This window comes from Muscardinus avellanarius (genome assembly GCF_963383645.1).
Source record: "Muscardinus avellanarius genome assembly, chromosome: 11".
NCBI classification, from domain to species: domain Eukaryota; kingdom Metazoa; phylum Chordata; class Mammalia; order Rodentia; family Gliridae; genus Muscardinus; species Muscardinus avellanarius.
In genome coordinates this window covers 68,605,761-68,621,568 of record NC_137797.1, presented here as the reverse complement: position 1 = coordinate 68,621,568, position 15,808 = coordinate 68,605,761, and the positions used below count along the sequence as shown (strand labels likewise).

Here is a 15,808-nt window from a genome sequence, read left to right as displayed (position 1 = left end):
TTCCCTGTCATTTGCTGTGCTTGGTCCTGAGCTCTGAGCCCACTTGTTCCAAGCCCATCTTGGCCTCCCTGTGGGTGAGCCCTGGCCCCTCCATGCTCAGGCTTGCTGGGAGGGCTAGGAGACTCATACAGTCAGGAATGTGGGAGCTTCCTGGCGTTTCACTGTGGCCTGCAATTACAGGTTAAGTGGCTCTTCTACTCGGCCCCAGGGCTGACTTTTAACTCCTCTCCCTGGCCTGTTATTTCTCTGCTCAGGTCTGCAAGTTTGAAGCTGTCAGGGAACAATCAGCCCCTTTGCTGGCTGAAACCTGGGCCGTCCACCCTGCGTCAGTGTCCCAGGAACAGTCTGGCTTTGGGAGTGGACAGCATCGCCCTGCATGACATACTGAGCTGAATGGGAGGTTGGGCAGGGCTCTGCCCGGGGGCTCAGGCTTTCTCAACAAAGCATCCCAAAGAGAGGTGAGAGGAAGTGGGGGAAGCTCTGGCTCCCACGCCTCCCTCCTAGCTCTGAGGGCAGAGGGCGAGGGCCGATGTGCTGCAGGTCCTGCTTGCGTGGAGGCAGTCTGGCGAAGGAGCTCTGGGCTCGTGAACATTGTGAACATCACATACAGAGGGGGCTGACGCCACCACATTACACATGCATTTAATAGGCACATTCCAGGGAGGGAACAGAGGAGCATTCATGCCAGCAGGCAGCTTATAAGCAGCCTGAGACAGACAAGGACAGCCTGGCATCTAGAAGGCCTTGGAGACACAGCCTCTCCCATCCCTGCCTCTGGAGGTGGGGAGAGGGAGGTGGAGGTGGAGGAGTGTTGGGACTGCTTGGGTCTTGAGAGATAAGCTCAGTGTGAATGTGAGAGGAAAGTGAGCTTTAGTTTTGCATGTCTAGCACAAAAACGTGCCAGGGGCAACCTGGGGACTGTCAGAAGGCCAGAAGCTGCCTTAGGCCAGGGAGGGGGCTTAGCCAGGACTCCAGGCTTCCCAGTGGCTGCGGGGAGGGGCTTTCAGAGGAGAAACAAGGAAAAGGATGCAAGTGTCCAGGTCCAGGCCTGAGTGTAGCCCGGCTCCAGGGTGGGGCTGAGGTTGCTGGGTGGCTGTGCTTAGTGCTTGTAGCTCTTCCTGCTGGAAGATGTGGTGGAGACAAACTTGACGCTAGATCCACTGCCCCTGAGGCCCCGGCTGCTGCTGGCGGTGAATCCAGAACCCCCCAGGCCGTGCCCGCCGCTGCCGGTGAAGGAGTAGCCGCTGCCTCCGCTGAGACCCAGGCTTCCGCCTCCAATGCCGCTGCCACCACCATAGCCACTGGAAACGGTGGAGGTGACCACAGCTGCCGGAAGAGAGGAGACATGGTCAGAGTCAAGGGCAGGAGGGAAGAGCCCTGGGATGTGCAGGCCTGCGCCCCTGAGACCCTGGGCTGGGAGGGTGTCCTTGCAGGCAGCTGTTTGCTATCTTGCCGCCTCCCCGCCCACATAGTGAGGCATAGTCCTATGCCTCCGCCTGCTTCCCTAAGCTGTAGCATCAGGCATGCTCCAGGGCTAGGGTGGCTTTCTGCTCTTCTCTGCTACTGGATGCTTCTTGTCTCCTTCCAGAACCTACTGGAGGCCCCTCCTCCAGGAAGCTGTTTCTCTGCTACTCCACCACAATCTCCCCCACTGCTCCACTTGATGCTGGCTCCCTCTCTGGACTGGCGCTGGAGTCTCCTCTCTTTCTGGAAGCTTCTAGGGGGCACACATACCCTTCTCTTGGTGCCCAGCATCGGCATTTTGAATTTAAGAAGAAGTCTAGAATATTCTTCATACACCAAAGACAAACTTGTTGGCCAGTCTACTCTGCCTCTTTTCTCCTACCAGCCTGTTCTCCTAACCACTCATGGCCTTCACCATTCTAGCACCTGACTTTGGACTTTGCAGAAGAAAAATAGAAATGAAACGTGGACTCTGTTATAGGCATCTTCCATGCTACTATGTCGAAGTCCTAACTCCAAGTCCCTGTGAATGTGACCTTATTTGGGAAGGATGTTTGTGGGTTTAATCAGTTTAAGAAGAGTCTTTAAGGTGGGCCCTAGTCCACTATGTCTGGTTCTTGTTGAAAGAGGGAAGACATCCCTGTGAAGACACAGACACACCGGGACAGAGTCACACAGTCACAAAGCCTGGAGTGAGGCGGCAGCAAGCCAAGGATAATGGATTGATGGTCACCAGCAGAAGCCAGGAAGAGGCCAGGAAGACTTCTCCCCAGGGAGAAAGCATGGCCCCGCTGGCACCTTGATAGTGGACTTCTAGTCTCTAGGACCGTGACCAGAGCATTTCTGGTGTTTCCAGCCAGCCGGCTTGCTTTAGCCACCCTAGGAAAGTAGCTCAGACCTCCAGGTGTGCTTAAGAAAGAGGAGGCTTCAAGGCTATGCCATCTGTTTCCACAATTAGCTTTGAGGGGTCTTTAGAACCACTCTATGAGGACATCAGGGAAGGAGGACACTGGTGTGGTTCAGAAGTTTATAATTCTAAATATTATAAACCATCTTGTAGAGTGTGAGTTACCAGATTTATTTCTGTGAGCCTCACTACGCCAGCACTGAGCTCTTGCCAGCACTCTGGGAACGCCTCTCCTACATAGGAGCAGCTGCACCCAACGGCCAAGTCCCATGCTGCCCTGAAGGTCCTCAGCAACTTCCTGCAGTTACTCTGCGGAGTTGAGCTGTGCAGCAGTTTCTTCCCAAGCTGGCTGGCGGAGGCCACCTAACTGGCCATGCCCTCGAGCCTAGGGTGAAGTCTCCCTCCAAAGGCCCAAGGCAGCCCAAGAATCGTCCTAAATCTTATTTATATCAAATGCTCCTCTCTGAGGCCTCTGAGCTAGACTTGCTGCCCAGAGAGACAGGTCTGGGCTTTCCTAAACCCATGCAGAACAATTGCAGCTGGCCTCATCAGCCATGCTGTGTCTCTGCCTTTCACAAACAGCTAAGAATTGTGACATTAAAGACTCTATGCTAATATGACTTTATTGTTAATAGAATGAAAATCTCAAACCTTCTCAAAATAAACCCTGAAGGGGATTCCCTCTAATATCTCCTGTCCTCCCTCCCACAAGCTCACTACCTCCCATCCCTCAACTACACATTCCAAATGACACAAGAAGGATGTCATACTCACAGATGTTAACTGGAGAAACTCCCTCTCCACTCAGCCTGGTTGGGAGAAGGGAGAAGGAAGGTTACGGTTGTGTCCAGCAGCATATGAGTATTTGCAGTGAAATTTTGGCAATTATTTTAAATGCATTTAAAAACCCTTTATCATTTTTATTGTGAAATAATTTATGCAGATTTACCTGATGTCAATACACCAAAGACAAACTTGTTGGCCAGTTAACTCTGTCCCTTTTCTCCTACCAACCTGTTCTTCTCCTAACCACTCATGGCGTTTAACATTCTAGAACCTACTTTGGACTTTGCAGAAGAAAAACTGAAATGAAACATGGACTCGCTCTATTATAGGTGTCTTCCATAAAAATGGTTTTAAAAATGATAATCTAATGAATAGAATAATATAGAGTTTGAGGTCTGTAGAAGGAATACCTATAATCTCAGAATAGCATTTTTGGTTTAAGTTTTCAAACATTCTAAAGAAATAAAAACTAACCACAAACTGGTGTCAGTTGAAAAAGGCAGAGCTTGTCCTATAACAAGATCCCCCCCCCCCTGGGATGATTGTCATATACAGGGCCAGCACTGAGATTATTGTAGGTGTGGAAAGGAGTATGAGTCATAAAAATAACAACAGCAATAACCAGTCTATTATTGTCTTAGCAACTGGCATTCATTCATAAAGCCATGCTTATAACTTTAACAAGAGCTAATATTTATTAAATATTTGCTACCTCCATTATGCCACTGGGTTCTTTCAACAACCCCATTAGGTAGGTATTATTATCTTAATTTTACAGAGGGGAAATTAAAGCTCAAAAAGGTTAATTAAGTTGCCTATGGTCACAAAGCTGGATTTAAAACCAGCTTTGTCTGACTGCAAAGCCCATGCCTTTGGCCACTAACCTGAATGCTAGCTAGCGTTTATTGAACCCTTGTTACATACCATACATTGTCCTAAGAGCTTCATGTATATTCCTTATTTTAACCTTTTTAATAACATATGAGGCCACAACTACCACTCTTCCCATTTTTAGGTGCAAACACTGAGACACAGAGAAGTTAAGTCATTTGCCCTTAGTTCCACAGCTGGTCACCAAGCTCCTCTTGAAATTTGGGGATCATTTAGCCTAGCCCCTTCCTCTTGTCATTGAATAAACAGGGCCAGAAAAGGGAGACAAATTTCCCAAAGTTATGTAAGTAGATAGTGGTAGAACTGTAAGCCTCAGTCCTAGGACAATTTATTCTCAGCCCAGAGCTTTGTCTACCACATTTCGAGATCTGCCACATAACCAAATTTCTATTCTGATAGGGTATGGTCACTAAGGTCTATCAGTTCTTAGATTTCCATGCAGTACTGAACTAGCATGGGGAAAAATTGCACCTGTATTCTTTTGTCAGAGGCCAATTGCACCTGCAGTTTGCTCCCTTTTCCAGTAGTAGAGGGGGCTACAGCACCAAGAGCTCCCCAGAATGCCCAGGTGGCAGGGGTGAGCGCCACTTGCTTGCGGATGGAGCTGGGCATGTGCTCCCCACCTGCACTCCTCGCCCTCCAGCAGCTTGCGGTAGGTGGCGATCTCCACATCCAGGGCCAGCTTGACGTTCATCAGCTCCTGGTACTCCCTCAGCAGCCGGGCCATGTCCTGCTTGGCCTTCTGCAGGGCATCCTCAAGGTCCACCAGCTTGGCCCGCGCATCCTTGAGGGCCAGCTCTCCACGCTGTTCTGCATCAGCGATGGCTGTTTGCAGGCTGGAGCACTAAAGAGAAAGGAGGAAGCCATGAGTCCTGCTGCCAGGCCTGGAAGCATGGCACTACTCAGATAGGAGTCCTGTAAGATGGCAGAAAAATCCAGAAGACATGGAAGTTGGAGGAGCTCTTAGCCTTGCCAGAACTTTACCTGCTTCTTGACGGCGTCAATCTCGGACCTCAGCCTTTGGATCATCCGGTTCATCTCGGAGATCTCTTGTTTGGTGTTGCGAAGGTCATCGCCATGCCGACCAGCTGTGACCTGCAGTTCCTCGTACTAATAGGACCAGAGCAGACTCAGTCACCAAGCCCCACACCTGGTCCCTGTGTGTCATAGAAGGCCCACATGTCCCCTGGGCACTGCCCTCCCCTCTTGCAATATTTAAGAGTATTTCTCGAGCACTTCTGCTATCAGGGAGGTAAAGGCTCTGGGAGCTCCACGAGGGGCATAGTCAGACCCCTGCTCTCTGAGCCTTTAGGCTCACTGAGAAGACCCTCACTAATCAAATCAGCATGTTACCTGACTTATATTCCCCAACAGAGGTAAGTGATCTTTTGGAAATAAATAGTGCCCTATAGAGCGTCATAAAGGAGTCTGACTTAGATTTGAAGTAGGAGGGATGGTAAGGGAAGTCTCTCCAGAGATGAAGATGCTCAAATTGTGGTCTCAAGGATGGGCCAAAGTGGCCAGCCTGGGGCAGAGGGAAGAACATTCCAGACAGAGGAAATAGGCCTGTGGGATCACCCTGGGGCATGAGGGAACATGGCAAGTTCTAGAAGGGCGAAGTTGACTTGGTTGCCATCCTTGGGGAGTTTCTGCTCTTGGGCCTGCATCCAGCCCAAATGTGCCCATGATTTTCGTAGTTCATTAGGTACTGGTGCTGGTAATGGGGAGGAGATTCAGTGAGACAGTGCTGGACGTGCACTGACAGGCTGCAGGTGGCACAATTTTTCTAGGAGAGTCCCTGATTTCAGTGGGTCTTGATTTAATGGTGCATATCCAGGACATGCTCTTTTAGGAGAAATTGTTATACTCTACCTGCTCTGGCAGGAGTGAAATCCACATCTTTTCCAACACCAGAGCCCCTGCCCAGTCCAGAGCTATTTAGTTTCGAAAATGTTGGACAGCTCAGCTTCCTCTGTTGCTAGATGCTCATGATTAGAAAGAACAACAGTCCCAACAACACAAGGAATTGTTCACTCTTCTAACCACTTCCTCTTGAGATCCAGTGTATTCTGCCACTGTTCACTGTCAAGGAACTTCCCTGAGGACTCTGGTACCTCTCTCCTTCCTCTCTTTCTACCACACTGCTGACCAGAAGGAACAAAGGCAGTGCAGAAGCCAGGGTCAGCTTGTAGGCTAGCGCTGCCCCTGGAAGGGCTCTGGATCTGGCAGGGAGCTGGTCTCATGGGTCTGCTACACTCTTCCAAAGAAGACCCTTCTCCTGGTTGGCTGAACCTTGGCACAGCACCCTGCTATGGTCATCCCATCCTCCTTCTTCCAGATTTCTTTCCTTCCAGCTGCCAGCTCAATCTTAAACATTCCCCGGCTTCTTTACAACGTTTTGTCCTTCACCACTTCTCTACTGGGCTTAAGGCCCACCTCTTCTGGAAACTTTTTGTGAATTTTGTCTTTCTCCCTTCTTTGATTCCCTGTTTACTTCTCAGCCTCCCTGACCTCGGTGCCCTGTTTGCAGCTTATTCATTTACAGCCACTGTCACCCTGCTTGGCAGACAGTAGGAGCTCAGAGCACATTGATGAAGCTAATAATCCCTGTAGAAACTGCTTCATGACTTTCCTGGTTGTTTTGGAGTCTCACCCGCTTATCTAGATCATGAGCACTCTGGGTACTGCGGATGTCCTTCTGAGCGCCCAGCAGTGCCTCAGCTATGTATTAGTGCACATGGTTAGGCTTCCATATGCATTTCAAGGTAGGTTTCCACAGCATCAAAGATGCTCCTATCAAATTTAAAGAAATGGAAATGTTCCTATTTCCCGAGTGAGGTAATGATGCAGAGCCTCAGGGAATGCTGACCTGGAACCCAGCCTGGAGGTGCCCATGCTCACCTTGGTCTGGTACCAGGACTCAGCCTCTGCCCGGCTGCGGTTGGCAATGTCCTCGTATTGGGCCTTGACCTCGGCGATGATGCTGTCCAGGTCCAGGCTGCGGTTGTTGTCCATGGACAGAACCACCGATGTGTCACTGACTTGGGTCTGCATCTGGGACAGCTCCTAGTGGACATCAACTGAGGGTCATCCAGGCATAAAAAGAAGGCATCTGGAATCCTCATAGTGGCTAACCATCTAGGTTAGGAATCCCTTCTTTGGTGTCCTTGGCATAAATTATTTCAGCTGTCCAAAGGCACTTTGAAGGGTTCCATTCTGTCCTGGGCCATTGATCTGTGGGGTGGAGTGTCCCCAGTGTCACCTCTCAGGGCTCTTGTTGGTGTGCTTTCCCTGGGTGAAGGTGGATTAAGTATTTTCTGCATCCAAGTGACATGGACTTGAGTATGACACAAGTTGCTCATACTCAGCATAACCTCGCTGCCCCACGCAGTGTGACACTGTCACTCCTCTCTGTCCCTTCCACAGTCCCAGGTCTCTGCCTTCAGTGGGGCAGGGCCCTGAATGAGGCATCTTCACAGTGCAAGAGGTTGCTGGCTGATGAGCTAGGGTAGTTTGCCTCTTTGAACTTTTCTGGAGGAAGAGGAGGGAGTGGGTGGGTCTTGGTCCCTGGGAATGTTACCCATGACCCCAAATTTGGGAGCAGCACTCCTTGCTCAGATTGTTCTGCCATGGTATGGGGGCAGAGCTGTACTAGGTTAGTGTGATAAAGTTAAAAAGAATTCTCCCTGGTCCCCACTATTCCCCAGGCCCCAGCCTGGGGCATCTGGGGCAAGGTGCTGGGTAGAAGCACTAAGTGAATGGCACTCTGCAGCATCCTTTTCTTTCTAGGCTCCAGACCTGGGAGGAACAAAACACTTGCAGACTTACTGCCTCAAAGATCATCCGGAGGAAGTTGACCTGGTCAGTCAGAGAGTCAAGCTTGGCCTCCAGCTCCACCTTGTTCATGTAAGCACCATCCACATCCTGGAACAACACAGGAGGCTCCTCTGAGACCCCGGCCCCAAGCAGTCAGACCAGAAAAGGCTAGGCAGAATCCTGCCTGGCTCATCTAGCTTAGATATTAAAGAACTCAGTATCTTGGAATTTGGGGATGGGAATGGGTGATTACCGAGATTGGGGGCTTGATTTTTCTGGGCTAACAGAAACCTGAACAGGTTCATTGGGATCTTAAATATACAGGGAGTATCTGGCAGGTTGGAGCTCTCTAGATTGTCTTAAGGTCTATGTGGCATTTCCTGAGTGACCCCAGGGTCAGCTACCCCATACTCCAAGATTCAGTGGTAAATCTCCTTTGAGAAACACTTCCACTCACCTTTTTCAGGGCCACAAACTCGTTCTCAGCCGCTGTACGCTTGTTAATTTCATCTTCATACCTGTAAGGACAGGGATAAGGGGGTGTGCTGTTGAGCAAGGCATCCATTTAGCTCTTCCGAGGTTGGTGTAGCAAGAGTTAAGAGGCCTCAAATCCTTTCCAGCTCTCTGACTGACCTGTGCGTGACTTTGAGTGATTCACTATTAACCTCTAGATCTTCCTCTATAAAAGAGAGATAATTTCTTTGGCTGGGTTTTAAAAAAAGCTTTTATAAGTCTAAAAGATGAGCATGGTACTAATGGGAATAGAAATATATGCTTAGGCAATTTTATGTCTTTATAGATGCATAATTCTAATTGTCAAAAAAGTATGTTGCCTCAAGTGTCTTGAAACTATAGAGCAAGTTTTATTGACTCAGAATGGCAGATTTTAATGTATTTGCCTTGAACTTCAGGGTGGCCATTGAGCAGTGGGCTTTTTGTAACTAGGAAAAGTTCAAACTCAAAAACCATGGGTACACCAAGTAAAGGGCCGTTCCTTTCCTTTGGCTACCTCCCCTACTGCAGCCTGAATGATATGCCTCCATGAGGAAGATCCGATTGGCTTGCTCAAAGCCCCACTTCTTCCTTGCTATCTCTCTTCACTTCTGAGATAATACCATTTTGGTAATATATCTCAATCACTGAGCCCATGTACAATGAAGTTATATAATCTGCTGACAGTGAAATAACACCTTCGTAGAATGAGTAGTAGTGTTTTGCTAGATGATTCTGGTATTCCTTTGCAGTTATAGTGCCAGATAAGAATTGTCCCCTAAGCCAGGTGTGGTAGCACATCCCTGTAATCTCAGTACTTGAAAGACTGAAACAGGAGGATCACAGGTTTCAGGCCAGCCTCAGGAACTTAGTAAGACTCTCAGCAACTTGGAGAGACACTGTTTCAAAATAAAAAATAAAATCAGGCTGGGGGTTTAGATCAGAAGTAGATAGCTTTTGTGTTTAAGCCTCAGCACCACAAAAAGAAAAAGAATCATCTCATTAATATAAGATGAAAGTCCCTTTGTTACCCCACCTTAGTGGACCAACACTGCAAGTTCTAAAGCTTTCAGTTGGCACTGGCATTTGCTGCTTTGCATCTATTTTGTCTTCAGAAAAAGGAGCCCTAGAATGGCTACTTGTGGCCAGGAGCCTGTGTCTCACTCACCTGACTTTGAAGTCTTCTACGACCTCCTGCATGCTCCTCAGCTCAGTGTCCAGCCTGCCCCTCTCGTTGATGATCCCGTCCAGCTGCCGGCGGAGGTCATTGATGTAGGCATCAAAGAGGGGGTCCAGGCTCTGCCTCACGGTCCTGGAGCCCTGCTCCTGCAGGAGGTTCCACTTGGTCTCCAGGACCTTGTTCTGCTGCTCCAGGAAGCGCACCTGGAGGGGAGCAGAGAGAATGAATCTTGAGAAGCAGGGGAGGCAGAACCAGACGCCCCGTTAACAAGAGAGGGAAGGAAAAGATATTCTTTCACCTAACACCAACCAAATGTAATTGACATCTCCAATGCCAAATGAGAAAACCCACGAAGCCACCCCAGATTCCCCTGCAGTACCTATGGAATGGGCATGGGGGGCCCAGAGCCTCTATGGGGGAGCCTCGGGGTCTGCTCAGGTTAGGTAATTGGCTCGGTGGAAGCTCTCCTCCTCCCAGTGTGGACAGAGTTGGATTGCATGGTTCTCAGAGAGGACATGGGGGCATTTCTCAAAGCCCTGTGGGCTAGCTGGACTGACTTGAAGATGCCTGGGTTGCGCTGCCATGCTGGGTGAACAGAAGCCTGTCCCCCAGGGCCTGTGCACTAGTCCTGCCCTCGGGGCCAGGCCTCCCCAGCTCTCTGAGGCAGAGGAAGCACACGTCCCACCTTGTCGATGAAGGAGGCGAACTTGTTGTTAAGAGTCTTGATCTGCTCGCGCTCCTCTTTCCTCACCCGCTGGATGGCGGGGTCGATTTGCAGGTTGAGGGGAGTCAGGAGACTCTGGTTGATGGTGACTTCTTGGATACCGCCAGAGGGACACACGGGGTAGCCAGGACCACCAAAGCCCCCTCCGAAGCCACCCCCATAGCCAAATCCACTGTTGACCCCAAACCCGCCGCTAGCCCTATTGCCAAACCCACTTCGGAAACTGCCCCCGCCAATGGAGGCCCGCTTGGTCCCCCCCAAGTTGTAGAGGCTGCGGCTTCCAAAGCCAGCCCAGGCACCCCCTATCCTGCCCGGTCCTCCACATCCCCCCGTGGAGCGGGTCACGGAGACAGAGCTGAAGCGCGAGCGACCGGTGGCGGGGGTGGTGGCCGAGGCCGTGCTGAAGCCCCTGCGGCTGCCGGTCTGGAAGGTGAGGGTGGACTGCCGAGACATGGTGGGCGAGGAAGGCCGGTGAGAGGCGAGGAGCTCCCGAGGTAGGCGCGTGCAGCTGGTGGAGAAGACAGGCAGCTGGGGAGTTGCGGGGGCCCCTGGGCTTTTATGGGCCTCCAGGAGGGGTGGGGCATGGCCGCTGGAGGGGGCCTTGCTGATGGCATCCTCCAGGCATTTGCCAACTCTGAGCTCATGCTCAGCACCCCTCGGAAACGGCAAAAAAAGCCACTGGTTGGTTGCCTGTCTCCCTCCCCCACGTGGAAACTCCTTTCCAGTTGCGACTTGATCAGCAGACCAGTGAGAAGCAAGTTAATTGCTTTCAGTCATGTCCTAATCACGCATCTCTCTAATGGACTCAAAAAACACTGCCTCATTTCCAAACCGCTGTCTTAGGCTTGGGACCAACTCCCTCTTGTCCAAACATCTTGTGTCAATATAAGCGGCGACTATTCACTGTGTCCTGTTCCTTGGTGTGCTTCCTGTGCCTGAGGATTTTCTCAGCAGCTACTGCCTGGTTTCCGTGGCCCCAGCAGGCTTGCCCTCCGGATCTCAAAAATCCTGCTCCATACTCATCCGGCACAGCAGCCACTCCGCGTTGGTTGCCCCTCTCTTTGCTCTTATGCTTCTGTGTCTGCTGCACAGATTGCATGGGTTTTTCTGGCGCGTGACTGAGCCTGCACATGCCCGTGCTCTCGTGCTCTCTGCCTACTTCAATATAATGTGACTTTCAAGGCTGAACGGCCTTCTGTCTCCCATAGACAGAAGTTGTGAGAGGAGAAAGACTGGGGTTTCAATCCTGGCCTAGCCGATGCCTAGCCGTGGGGCCTGGGGCATGTCCTGTAACTTTTCTGAGTTCAATTTGTGTGTCTATAAATGAGGTCTGTGGTGGTATTAATGTGGGAAAACACTCCTGCAATGTCTGGACTGTGTAAGTGCTGAGCAAACATCCACTGAGTCTTCTGTCCTGGAGATCCATTCAAGCAAGTGAAAACGAAGGGCCAGCGTCGTGTCCATCCTGTGACAAGTCCTGTAGGGATTTGAAAGAAACACAAGGCATACTCTGTTTCTTTAGCAATAACCCCATGGGATGCTAGATAATTTTGAACAAGGTGGTACACAGTGAAGCACGGCTTACTAGCTATCTTTGAGGCTGTCTTCCCCCAGGAAACTTCCAAACTGAGCCCTCTTCCTGAGGACTGGGATCCCCAACTCTTATCAAAAGAGCTTCAATTTTGCATCAACTCTTATCAAAAGAGCTTCAATTTTGCATCTTGTGGGATTTTATTCCTTTCCATTCCTGGCCCTATTCTCCCTAGTGACTGCGTCCTACGTTCTGCACTGGTGTACAGCCTGACGGGTGAGCCTGTAGTGCTCCTCGTCCCCCTTTTTTCTGCGACTCTTCTCCTTGTCTTCACCGTGGGGACAGGGAAATAGCTGGATCTTCTTTGGTCTTACCGGCCTTGCTGTGGTTTTGAAGGATGGGAGGGTGAGAGAGGAAACGATGTGCGTCGTCTCCAGTGTGCGGATGAGGAAATGAGACCCAGAGTGACTAATTCAGTAGACCGGCCATCATGGCCTCCCTGTGAGAGCAGAGCCACGGGCCATGTTCCTTCCACAGAGGTGTCCTTTGAGAGGCATCGGGCTGGCAGACACTCTCACCGGCCTGGAATGGCAGCTTGGCACTTGGAGTGGCGCTTCTCTATCCTCAGTAATCTCCTGCCTGGGGCTCTAGCCAGGGGCTTGGCCCCTCCTCCAGCTACGGGTTGTCTGAGAGTCTCAGTTTCCACGGGGAACCGATGAATCACAGCTTTTGTTGACATGGGCCAAGAAGAGCACAGCAGTTCTCACCTACTGGCCACTGCACCAGGTCCCAGTCGGGGTGATACAAGCCTGTCTTCCCCAGTGGAAAGAACGTACAGCTTTGTGTTCTATATGCCTCATCGCATGATAATCTGTCTCCCAGAAGAAGGGATACTTGTTTGCTTCCTGAGCCAGCTGAGAAAACCCCTGCAGAGCTTGCAGGGGAGAGGAGGACAAAGGCGGGCGAGGGTCATGGGAAGGTGTGGAGGCCCGACCTTCTCCCTGCATGGGGCCCAGGGGAGAGGCTGGCTCCAGGCCACCTTTCCTCCCAGCCATTCCCTCCTTCCTCACGCCCACCCTGAGACCCCCATTTCCAGGCATCACCATGTCGTTTCCATTCCTGTTTCTCGACACCCTCACCGTTCATCTGGTGCTGCGCATCGACTCTTTCTCTCCCTCCTTTCTCTGATGTTCCCAGCAGGGTGGTGGTTTCCTTCCTTTTTTTTTTTTTTTTTTTTTTTTGGTAGTACTGGGGATGGAACCCTTCTACCTCCAGCTACACTCCCAGACCTATTTTATATTTTTATTTGGAAACAGGGTCTCTTAAGCCAGAGAGGCTGGCTTCGAACCTGCCCAATCCTCCTATCTCCTCCTCCCAAGTGCGGGGATTACAAGCATGCACCACCACGCCCGGCTGGGTGCTGGTTTTCTAAGCCACACTGTCTTACTAGCTGACAATGGTGAGCTACAGTGAGATCAGTAAGTCACCTCTCTTCCTCCTTCTGTCCCTCTTCTGTGACCTTTCATGTGCATGATGACCTCTACCTTCGTGGATGATAAGTGCCTAGACACATGGTCTCCTTGACAGCCTGTGTCACTACCCCCTTTTTGTGGCACTAGAGATGGAACTCAGGGACTTTCTACCTCTGAGTTACATTCCCAACCCTTTTTTATGTTTATTTTGAAACAGGGTCTCACTAAGTTACAGTATACTCACTGGCCTGAAACCTGTGATCCTCCTATCTCAGTCTCCCAGGCGTTGAGATTTACAGGTATACACCACCATGCCTGGCCCCATTCCCCTTTAAAATATCAGAACTTGACTTTTAACATTTCGTTCTTTGGTTTTTGTCAAGGAAGGTTTGTTGGTATTATTTTTTCTTTTTTCTTTTTATTGTTTTGGTGGTACCGGGGATGGAACCCAGGGTCTTTCTACCTCTGGGCTACACTCCCAGGCCTATTTTATATTTTTATTTGGAAACAGAGTCTTGCTTAGTTGCTGAGAGCCTCTCTAAGTAGCTGAAGCTGGCTTTGAACCTGCGTGATCCTCCTGTCTCAGCCTCCCAAGCGCAGAGATTACAAGCGTGCACCACCACGCTCGGCTATTGTTTTAAATATCCTTGGTAATTCTGCTAAAACTTAACCTCCAAAAAACCTTCTTAGATAAACAGGGTCCAAGTGCTTGCTCTTTTACACCTGTCCCACCTGTTCTGGCTATTAGTCTACCTCTAAGAGTTGGGATGCTTCTTCTTTCCACCCCAAGGTGTGTCCTGAGCTCCCTAAATAGAACTACGGCACAAGTTCATATGGTATAGGTGTCTAATATAAAGGAGAGCTACGTATCCCTTTCTGTTTTCCAAGTATTCTAGAATCTCCAACTCTGTGTTGCTGGGTATGTCTGGGTATTTCCTGGAGGCTTGAGGTAGAGGTGAAATCAGGGCATGGTATGTACCCTGGTGTCCAAGACTGGGAGAGCCACACCCTTCAGTGTCCTTGCTGTCCACCCCTTCTGCTCAAGGTGATCGTCACTGTCCCCCAAGGGACATGAAGGCCTTTGGCAGGTAGTTGATTCTAAGGAGGCTGGTGTAGTGGTGATCAGGGCTGTGGAGATGGAGGAGGAGGAAAGGAAGGCATGGAGATATGCCTCCCAAGGATGAGGAGTCAGGGATGAACCAGGGAGATGCATATGGTTTGGCTTTCAACCAGGCCAGGGCCAGAGGAGAAGGGTGGGTGGAGTGCCAGAGGACAGAGGGGATTACCTCCCTAGAACAGAAGCATCCCCAGGCACAATGCCTGAAGAATCAGGCCACAGCCACCTGCCCCCCACTCTCAGTATGTGAGTTCGCTCTGAGACCTCTTCTACTCTCTGAGAAGTCCTGGCTTTTGTGAGTAACTTAGCTATTTATTAGCACCTGCAATGTGCCAGGTACTCAAGATTCTAGGCACAGATATAGTTGTGAACAATTCAGATGAAACACCTTCCCTCCTGGAGCTGGAAGAGAAAGGAGGCTGGGAAGCTTGAAGGCAATTGTGGACTGCAGAATATGTCCCAATTGACACATTCCTTGGGGCTAAGTGTGGAGAAGGTTAATCCTGTTGCAGAGGAACCTGAGACAGCCCAACCAGAAACACTTTTCTATTTTGACTACGGGGCAAGGGCACCTATCCTTTCTCAATATTTTCAATGTCTACTAGGTACTGCCCAGCCTTCCTCTTAGGCGCCCAGACCTCGTCCTCATGACTCTTTTTATCCTGTGTTTAGTGATAATAATTGCTCTCCAAAAGATACTAGACCAGCTTATCTCAACCCTCTGTCAAGGTTCAGTCAGGACTTGGGATCCACATGTATGCAGGCAGACTCACTCGATCTGCTCCTTCCACTAATGGATGGGCAAGTGTGGTGCTTTCTGCAGGTAGCAGGCAGCCTTCAAGACCCCTCCAGTGAATTTTAGCAGCAGAATGGCACACTCTTTTCACTCAAACTTGTGCTACGCAAAGCAAGATGGAGCCGTCCCTTCACTCCATGACCAAGTGCTTTAGGCATCCCCGACTGATGTGCTTGTACAAAGTTCAGCCCAGACTCTAAGAACATTTACAAACCAGCACTCTGCCCGCCAATATGCCAGCTGGGTGTGGCAGGAAAGAAAAGTGAATCAAGGGAGCAGAAATAGTCTCTTAAAGCCTGGAGGAGCCACACAGATGAGGAAAGGGGCAGAGAGGGCATGGAACTGCAGATGGCCACACAGCCATTCGCAGCCCAACCAGTGCTCCTGGTTCTCTCTGCTGCCCCACGTTTTCCCTGGCTTCCCTCATCCTGTAGAGCCCAAAGAGCAATTCTCTGTTGCCTGCGATGCATAGTTGGGTCCTTCCTGGGGGATGGGGAGTGGGTGAGATGCCAGCATTTCCAGAGCCTTCCTGGTGTACACTGTGGAAAGCTAGTGGAGAGATTGAAACAAGACAGGGTTACAGGTGTGTCTTGACCACATGCCTCTGACCACTCTAATGGCCATGTTTGTTC

General features: G+C 50.4%; 1 protein-coding gene across 1 annotated transcript; it reads right to left on the bottom strand.

The window, feature by feature from the left end:
* Nucleotides 1-1,099: 1,099 nt before the first annotated feature.
* On the bottom strand, nucleotides 1,100-10,713 carry LOC308270135 (keratin, type II cytoskeletal 75; the record flags this gene model as incomplete). Its single annotated transcript, XM_080705860.1, has 9 exons — nucleotides 1,100-1,326; nucleotides 3,146-3,180; nucleotides 4,672-4,892; nucleotides 5,033-5,158; nucleotides 6,950-7,114; nucleotides 7,877-7,972; nucleotides 8,322-8,382; nucleotides 9,525-9,739; nucleotides 10,222-10,713. 9 exons carry the CDS (start codon nucleotides 10,711-10,713, stop codon nucleotides 1,100-1,102), a joined length of 1,638 nt encoding a protein of 545 aa, XP_080561986.1.
* Nucleotides 10,714-15,808: the final 5,095 nt, after the last annotated feature.